Here is a 9,828-nt window from a genome sequence, read left to right on the forward strand (position 1 = left end):
GGAGGGTGGGTTGGAAAGGGGGAACCGAATACAAGAATCTACATGAGACCTCCTCCCTGGGGGACGGACAACAGAAAAGTGGGTGAAGGGAGACGTCGGACAGGACAGGATTTGACAAAATAATAATTTATAAATTATCAAGGGTTCATGAGGGAGGAGGGAGCGGGGAGGGAGGGGAACAAAGGAGGACCTGATGCCAGGGGCTTAAGTGGAGAGCAGATGTCTTGAGAATGATGAGGGCAGTGAATGTACAAATGTGCTTTACACAATTGATGTATGCGTGGCTTGTGATAAGAGTTGTATGAGCCCCTAATAAAACAATTTAAAAAAGAAATGATGAAGTCAAAGAGCTGAGCAGAAGCAGAGGAAACAGAGCAGAGCATTATCATGAACTGTGCGAAGATGAGTTCAACCACCAAGGGAACATGCTCGGTCTTTTTCAAGCTGAGAACTGAAGGGGGAAAGACTCGTGCTTGCATTGAACGATGCAGAGAGCATCAAAAGAAGACGGAAGGAATACCGGAGCCACTGTACTACAAAGACCTGGTTAACATTCACCTTCGTCAGGAGGCAGTATCTGATCAAGAACCCAGGGAAGGAAGACGTTCGAAGACGTTCAAATGGCATTGAAGGCATTCGTGAAAAACAAGGGTCCAGGAATTGACGGCATGCCCATTGAAATGTTTTCCTTGTGTTAATGAGGCAAGATTAGGGAGGGATGTGTCGTGAACCATTACCTTTCTAGATGGTGTGGCTCACATTTCTACCCTCACCTTACTCGTTGCCCTTTACCACCTTACTGCCTGCTTTATAAGGAGCCCTGGTGGTATAATAGATTACCTGTTGGGCTGCTAACCACAAGGTCAGCAGTTCAAAACCACCAATGGCTCTATGGGAGAAAGATGAGGCTTCCTATGCCTGTAGAGACTTACAGTCTTGGAAACTCACAGGGGAAGTTCTACGCAGGCCTACAGGGTGCTGACTTGGCACTGGCTCCATGGCATGCGTTGGTTTGGACATGGGCAGGAGATGGCACGGTGAGTCTCACGGCCCAAGAAGGGAGAGAGTTGAGGCCTATCGGCAGGGAGTTTACTGGAGGAACAGGGTGCCTCAGGGGACGTATTGGTGGCCCTAAAGCAGTGGTTCTCAACCTTCCTAATGCCATGACCCTTTCATACAGTTCCTCATGTTGTGGTGACCCCCCCAACAATAAAACTATTTTCATTGTTACTTCATCACTGTCATTTTGCTACTGTTATGAATCAGGTGATCCCTGTGAAAGGGTTCATTTGACCCTCCCAAAGAGGAGAACCGCTGCGCTAGAGTCCTGTAACACTTGCTTGAGTGGGGCAGAAGCCAGACTGCGAGGCTGAGAGCTGGGGAGAATAGGTTGTTCTGACCACAGAACTGTATCCTGAGTCATTTCTTTTCTTCTTCTCTCTTAATCCTGCCGCTTCTCTCTTAATCCTCCTAACCGGGTGGACGGTCCGTGACTTCTGTGTGGCCACTGCACCACATGCTCAGCTCAGCAGGGAAGGGAAACGTGCCACAGGAGGGACGGCTGGGTCGGAATTGCTAAGAAGGGTGGAGGGGGGCGACCTGCCTGACTTCTGCCACCAAGCACCTGGCCTGGGCTGATGCTGACGTTGCTTCTCCCTGGGGTGAAGTTAGTTAGAGGAGGTCCTTTTCACCGTTTCTGGCTGACGGGGAGGGGAGAAAACCAACGGGCCCAGAGCCAAGGGGGCGGAGGCCCTGTCCCCACTCACCTCGGTGTGTCCAAGGCTCGGATGACAGTTGAGAGGAACCGGCCGTCCCTGGAGGTCACCTGCGCCACATACTGGGGCGGCCCGAGGCCCGTGGACTCCACGACCTTGGTGAGGGCGGGGCTGCCGGAGCAGTCGCACAGGGAGCCGGGGAGGTGGCAGCAGTCGTCTGTCGTCATTGCCACAGGGAGGGCCTCGTCTTCAGGGCCCAAGGCCCATGGTCCCGGGAGCCTGGGGAGAGGCTGGCAGGGAGGGTGAAGGGAAAGGTTTTTAGGAGCCAAACAGAGCGGGGTTCGAATCCAGCTCTGGCCCGTGGGCGGGGACTTACTTCTCTGGGCCTCAGTTACTCCCTTTGTAAAGTGGGGCACACAACCCAGCCTGGCACACAGTAGGCCCCACCATCAGCACCTCTAACTCCCCCCAGAAAGGCCAGTGGGGTCCTACCTCCAAGCACTCCTTCCCCTCCCAGGAGGCACGTTCACATAGTGCTGCCCAGGGCCTCTCGGGGGGCACCCTGCCAGCTGGGGTGGGCAGTAGATGAGAACTCAGCTAGAAACGTGGCTCAGTGACTCCCACAATCACCTTCTTGGAGGGCTCTGAGCTCCTGGCCTTAGGCACCCTTGGCCACCAAGCCAGTGGCAGTCTGGACAGGACCTGGGTGGCCTCTATCCCCCAGACCAGCTACTCACAACATGCCTCAGGATCCACAGTTGCTCTGAGAGGGGCCAGACCTGTACAAGGGAACCCTAGGGTGAATCCCTTTCTTTGCCCCCCACAAGTCGAGGAGACAGAAGGAAGGCTTCCAGCTGGTGTCACATGGTGAAGAGACCTCTCCAGATGTCCCTGCTCTGGAACCAAGGTGGGGGGGTGGGAGGGGGTGGCCACAAATGGTTTGCACTCGACTACTGATTGAAAGGTTAGTGGCGTGAACCCACCCAGAGAAAGAAAGGCCTGGTGATCTGCTTGGGCAAAGATTTTAGCCAAGAAACCCGGACGGAGGCGTTCTACTCTGTCACATGGGGTCGCTGTGCGTGGGTGTGGTTTGGAGCTCAGAGGGTTGAGAAGAGCCAGGGGGCCCTGGAAGTCACCTGGGCCACATAGTGGGGTGGCACCATGAGGCCCATGGATTCCATGACTAAGCTTGGTTTGATGCTAAGGCTGCCCTTTGGTCTCCCTCTCCAGCCGCAATGACTCAGAGCCCTCCACCCCCACCCCCAACCCCTACCCCAACAGCCCCTAGAGGGCACAGAAACCAAACTCAAAGGGCCAGTCAGGCACCCACTGACTCCCTGAACCCCCTTCCCTCTCCCCCTCCCTGCCCAGTCACAGCCTGAGGCCCCTGAGAGTGAGGGCCAGGCAGCACCACTGTTGGCAAATTCTCTGCACTGGGACATTCTGCAGCAGATCCATGCTCTCTGACCCCTCAGCTGGAACCTGCTTGGCCCCAAGAGGCCTTTTGAGCCCAGATAAGCAAAGCCAGCCAAGCTGAGCCCAGCCGGGGAGGAAGGCTGCAGCCGGAGATATGGCCCCGGGCCAGCAGCTCTCGCTTCCGGCTCAGAGGTCTGTGGGAAAGGGGCTGGGCTCTCCCAGCAACTGTTTGGAGAAGGGAGTCTGTTCTTCCCAGCTCCAAGGATCAGTCCAAACTCTGCAAATAGCTGTGAGTCACCCACATATCCAGGATTGATAGCGCGGACGGCATGGCAATTGAGGATGGGATAGCAATTGAAAGGTTTCGGCCAACAGATGCAAGACTGGAAGCGCTCACTTGTCTATGCCAAGATGTTAGGACACAGCTACCTCACCACCCGACTGGGAGAAATCTCTGACACACACACCCCCAATTCATGCCCATCCCAAAGAAATTTCCTGCAAATGAATGCAGCCATAGTCAAACAAGATCCCTAATATCACAGGCAAGAAACGTTTTTGCTGAAGATGATACAAATACCTGTTGGAGCCGTACGTGGACAGGGAGCTACCAGAAATTCAAGTCGGATTCAGAAGAGGATGTCGAAAAAGGGATCTCACTGCTGATGTCAGACACCAGATATTCCTGGCTGAACCCAGAGAATGACAGGAAGAAGTTAACTGGTCGTTTCTCGAGTATGCAAAGGGAGCTGAATGTGTGGATCCTAACAGATTAGGGATCCCATTGAGAGGAATGGGGATTCCAGGACACTTTGCTGGGCTCCTGTGGAAGCTGCACACAGACAGAGGCAGCCCTTGGAATATGGCAGACAAGGGGATGCTCAAACGACAATCACCACTCACGACGTCGGGGTGATTCCGAGTGGAACTTAAATTGCCCCCGTAGGTTTCTGTATTTGTAAAATACCATTTCCTTTCCTTGCTTGAAGAGTCCCATTGGGTTGGTTACAATTCACAGTAACCCTAGATGCAACAGAATGAAACACTGCCCAGTTCTCTGCTATCACCTACATTGCTGACTGTATCAGTATGGGTAGACTAGAGAAAAAAACCCAGGGAGATTCATATGTGTATAAGAAAGAGCTATACTCCTTACAGAGGTACGAAACCTCACCTTTCTCCCGTGGAGTGGCCAGTAGTTTCAAACTGCTCACCTTGCAATTAGCAGCTCAACGCAGAACTCGCTGAGCTACCAGGACTCCTATAAGGCAGCGGTTCTCAACCTTCCTAATGCCGCGACCCTTTCATACAGTTCCTCATGTGGTGGTGATCCCCCCAACCATAAAATTATTTTTGTTGCTACCTCATAATTGTAATTTTGCTACTGTTATGAATATGGCAACACCTGTGAAAGGGTCGTTTGACCCCCAAAGAGGTCGTGACCCACAGGTTGAGAACCACTGCTATAAGGGCTACATGGCTTAAAATGTGGAAGGCATGAATCAGGGTGCTAGCCTTTCACCATACTATTCAATCTGTATGCTAGGAAAACAAGCTAAGAAACGGGACTACATGTGGCAGGATTGAAGGAAGCCCTGTTAACACGCATGCAATACGCTGATGACCCATCCTTGTTTGGTCAAAGCAAAGATGTGAAACGCTTATTGATGGGGGATCACATTCAACTTGGATTATACCTCAACATAAACCAAAGTCCTCACAGCTGGACCAATAAGCGACATCAGGATAAGTAGAGAACTTGCACTCATAATCAATGCCCATGGAAGCAGACATCAAAAAATCAAACACCATATTGGATGGGGGCAAATCTGCCACACAAGGCCTCTTTAACGTGATTAAAAAGCAAGGAGGTCACCTGGAAGACTACAGTGTACTTGACCTAAGCCATGGTATTCTCCATCTCCTCAGATGCCCGTGAAAGCTGGACAGTCAATAAAGAGGACCAAAGAAGAATCGATGCCTTGAAGTTGCAGTGTTGGCAAAGGACAAGGAAAGTACTGTGGACTGCCAGAAGGACACACTAATCTCACTTGGAAGAATTATAACCGGAATGCTCCTGAGAGGCAAGCATGGCGAGACTTCCTCTCATGCCCTTTGGACATGTGGTCAGGAGAGACCACTCCCTGGAAAAGGATATCATGCTTGGTCGAGTGGAGGGGCAGAGGAAAAGAGGACGGCTCTGGACAAGATGGACGGACACAGCGGCTGCAACAGTGGGCTCAGACACGGCAAGAATAGAGAGGGTTTTGCAGAACCAGGCAGTGGCTTGTACTGTTGTACATGGGGTGCTGTGTCCTGGGGCTCTGGTCCCACAGAGATGGTTGTGATCTAGTGGAGGAATGGATAAAGACACTACGGTACATACGCCCAAATAGAACACCATGCCTCCCGGGAAAAAAACCACTGATGAGAGCATGACACACCACATGACATGGAAGGACCTGGAAACCATTATGCTGGGTGAAGTGCGTCAATCACAAAAGGACAAATATTCTATGAGTCCACTACGATGGGGAGAAACACCAATTAAACAAATCTTAGGGAGCAATTCCCAAACAAAAGGGTAGAAAGTGTGTCTATCAGCCATGAACCATACATGACCCCCTTATGTGCACTTCCTAAGAACCACCTCAAAAGAGGAGATCTCACCTTGGGTGGGGTCACTCCTTCAAGAAGGGGGGGAAGGGAGAAGACCATCCGCTTGACGCCGTGCAACACCGAGACAAAGCGGGGACAAAGCAGCAGGTCCTCTATGATACTAGAAAATCAAGTTAAGACGAGGGGGGCAGCCGCATTTCAGAGGGGGCGCTCGGCTTTCTGTGGGTGGGTGTGGTGGTCAATGGGGAGGAGCAACCCCACATTGGGAAGGGATGCGAACAATAATTGTAGGGAACCTAAAGGGAGAATCAACCTGGTTCTATCTTCCTGGATAGACGCTTCAAAGATGTTTCTACCCAATCCTCGGTGAACCACACCACAGACTAAGTACCATGATGACCTTAAGACACTGGCCTTACAGAGAACGTCATCCTCTATGGGCCACACCAGACGGGTTCAATGTGGAAGCCCGATTGAACAAACTGGGCCCTACCCCCACCCCCAAACCACCTGTACCCTTGGACTTAGGAATGAAACTCTCTGATGGGAGAGGGAGCAAAAGGATGGCCACCCCAAGACTGTGGAAATTGGACCTTGAGTGGGACCCCTGCTTAGTGGGTGTCCAATTGAAAGGGGAGCTAGAACCATCGTGTATTTAATACCTCAATGCTCCCCCTGCTTTAATATGACAGGTTTTAATCTGACAGGCAATGATCTGCACTCCTAAGAAATTATACAGGAAAATGTCCTCTAGCACCAACTCCCATGCTCAGTGTAATTATGCTCAATCAATTAAGAATGATTGCAGCTCACAATTGGACTAGACTCATATCACTAGTATCTTAAATCCTATGTCATTAGATAAACTATTGTTGTTAACAATGCAATCACCTTATGCCCTAAGGGAATGATGGACAATGTTTATCTTTTTTGTTTTTCTGCCTTTTGTTGTTGTTGTTGTTCTTGTTGGGTTTTGCTTTTGTCATAACATGACCGCCAAAGTCAATCAGAGTCATTCATAATCTACGGACAAGAAGTTGGATTCTGGGCTCCCACTTTAATTCTAGTCCCGATCCACAAACAGTTAGTTCTCATAACATGGCCCTGCTCCATGCTCGCCTTCATGAAGAGATCACTGAAGATAAGGGTGCTACAGTAAATGTGGTGAGGAAAGCAGATGGTGCCCAGCTAGCAATCAGAATAGGGTCTGGGGTCAGAAAGGCTTGTATCCAAACAAGCAGCCATCTGAGTGAGGCATCAACAAAGTCCACATCGAAGAAGCACACCAGCCTGTGTGATCCAAAGATGACAAGAGCAAAATCCAACTATGATGCAGGGAAATGTAGCAGAGCTTAAAGTGTGAGCATCCAATTTGTAGAAGGCTATGGAGGGCAATGGGAGCTCAAAATCCATCTGCAGGGAATCTAGTCAGATAAAGTCTCTGGTAGGTCTCCTCTAGCCACAGGCAAAGGACAGACTTACTTGAACAGCTTTACTGCCCTACAGAGATTAAGGTAAACTTGATTATGGTGGATTGAACCATGGTATCATATGATACTTGGTCAGGTGACCCCCGCCTTGACCCAATCTGAATTTGAGCTAGGCTCAAATATTTCTCACTTGTTCCAGGACAGAAATTTCCTCTCTGGTTTTTAAGTGTTGTAGTTGGTCTTTTCTTTCTTACTTTTTAATTTTTATCTTTACATTATTATTACTTTCTGTTTCATTGTTTTTGTTTTTTATTGTTTCTGTTGGGTTTCTCCATTTGTGAAGCACAGAAGGAGTGGCCTGGAGACAGTATGGATACAATGGTTTATCAGGGAGGTGGGAGGTGGGGTGGAGGGGAGGGGGTGGGGATTTTGGAGCCAACAAGGAATGTTGGCATGGGAGGAGGGAGCATTAGAACTGATTGTGTTGATGTATATGCAATTCTTTAAAAGCAATGTATGCTATGTGAATATTATACCAAGAACACTACAAAAATAAAGGAAAAGAAACCAAACCTGACCAGTAGTTAACATGGGTGAGGGAGAAAGCTGTCGCTTAGGGAGCACTGAGTCTAAGTTAACGGAGGTGGAATAATATGGAGAAGGATATCAATAAGGGTTGTACAGCATGAAGAGTACAATCGCGGCTCTGAATTAGAGAATTTTGTTTTGTATATTTTTGCCACAATTTGAAAAATAACAACTACATGCATAACTGAGAATAAAAAAGAAAATGTTCTGAAATTGATTGTGGCAATGATTGTACAACTCTTCTGGATATGACTGGACTCTTGAATTGAATGACTCATGAATGACGTGCCCATAAACCTGTTAAAAAAAATCATTGTTGTCACTCGGGGCCCTTGTGTCACTGAGTTGGTTATGAACCAGAGTGACCCCGTGTACAACATAAAAGAAACACTCCACTAACCTGCACCACCCTCACCATTGTCCCTCTGTCTGATCCCACTGTTGCAGCCACCGTGTCAATCTGTCTCACCGAGGACCGTCCTCTTTTCCCCCCAATCCTGCACTTTACCAAGCATGATGTCCTTCTGCAGGGACTGGTCCCTCCTGCCAACATGTCCAAAGTCTGTAAGACGAAGTTTCCTCATCCTTGCCTCTAACCATACTTCTTCCAAGATAGATGCTTGTCCTTTTAGCAGTTCATGGTACTTTCAGCATTCTTCTCCAACACCACAATTCCAATGTATCGATTCTCCTTTGGTCTTCCTTATTCAATGTCCAACTTTCACATGCACAGGAGGCGATGGAAAATACCACGGCTTGGGTTGGGTGCACCCTAATTCTCAAAGTAACCTCTTTGCTTTTCAACACTCCTCTTAAGAGGTCTTGTGCAACAAGTCTTTTGATCTCTTGGCTGCTGCCTATAGAAATTACAGCTTAGAAAACTCTATAGGGCAGCTCCACTCTGTCCCATTTGTTTACTAGCTGGAACCCACCCGACAGCACCTAAAAATCAACCACACACTATTTGTGGAGGCAGATTGCCAGGCCTTTCCTCTGTGGTGCTGCCACTGGGTGGGTTCAAACTGCAAGCCTTTAGGTTAACAGTTGAGTGCCAACCGTTAACATCACCCAGGGTGGTAACCATTTGAGATAGTTAAGGCTTATTGTGCCAACCTGGCCGATGAACACATGTGGGATTAATTGAAGGGTGGAGAGATAAATGGTTCGGTGAGCCTCGCCTCTCTAATTCTCGGGTCTCTTGCTCTCTGATGGTCGGACCAGAGTGTAGCTGCCTTAGCCAGTTCCCTGCTTTAGCTGGCAAGGCTCACTTCCTGTGAGACATCCCTGAGGAGAAGCCACATGAACCTACCCTGATGCAGCCCTGGGTGCTGGAGCAGCTGTGTGGAGACCCCTGCGAGCCCTGAGATGCTTACACATTCACTGACTCAGCTTTCCTCCTGCAGTCAGCATCATTGCATGTGTTTTATGAGATTGAGGAGGGCTTTGTGAATTGGTGTCGGACATATGAACTAATGTTGGACTGATGGGCTTGGACAGCACTGGGCTGGGAAGCTTTCTTAATGTACACTTACCCTTTATATAAAACTCTCTCTTATACATATGAGTTTCTGTGGATTTGTTTTCCTAGTCTACCCAAACTAACACACCATTCCTTTTACAGTCACAGAAATACCAACTCACTGCCATCGAGTTGGTGCCAACTCACAGCAACCCTATAGGGCAGGGCAGAATTGGCCCTGTGGGTTTCCAAGACTATAACTTTTTATGGGAGTAGAAAGTCCCAGCTTTCTCCCGAAGAGAGACTGGTGGTTTCAAACTGTGGTCCTTGCGTTTAGCAGCCCAGCCCATAACCACTATACCACCAGGGCTTCACAGAAACACATACACTGGGAAATCTGCTAACACAAGACCCCACGCTGTATTCATCTGGGTTGACTAGAGAAACAAATCCAGAGACACTCATATGTGTGTAAGAAAGAGTTTTATGTCCAAGAGTAATTGTATATTGGGTAGGAAAGAGGGAACCGATTACAAGGAACTATATGTGACCTCCTCCCTGGGGGACAGACAACCGAAAAGTGGGTGAAGGGAGACGTCGG

General features: G+C 49.2%; 1 protein-coding gene across 1 annotated transcript in view; it reads right to left on the bottom strand.

Moving 5' to 3' along the window:
* Window positions 1-9,828, bottom strand: part of MARCHF2 (membrane associated ring-CH-type finger 2) — a 22,556-nt gene that overhangs the window by 8,411 nt on the left and 4,317 nt on the right. The window contains exon 2 of the mRNA XM_045290341.1: window positions 1,767-2,005. Within this exon, the coding sequence (XP_045146276.1) occupies window positions 1,767-1,942 (176 nt within the window). The 5' untranslated portion in view covers window positions 1,943-2,005. The remainder of the gene's footprint in view (window positions 1-1,766; window positions 2,006-9,828) is intronic.

Source organism: Echinops telfairi, unplaced genomic scaffold (genome assembly GCF_000313985.2).
Source record: "Echinops telfairi isolate 266 unplaced genomic scaffold, ASM31398v2 ScPeMD7_36;HRSCAF=134, whole genome shotgun sequence".
Classification (NCBI taxonomy): domain Eukaryota; kingdom Metazoa; phylum Chordata; class Mammalia; order Afrosoricida; family Tenrecidae; genus Echinops; species Echinops telfairi.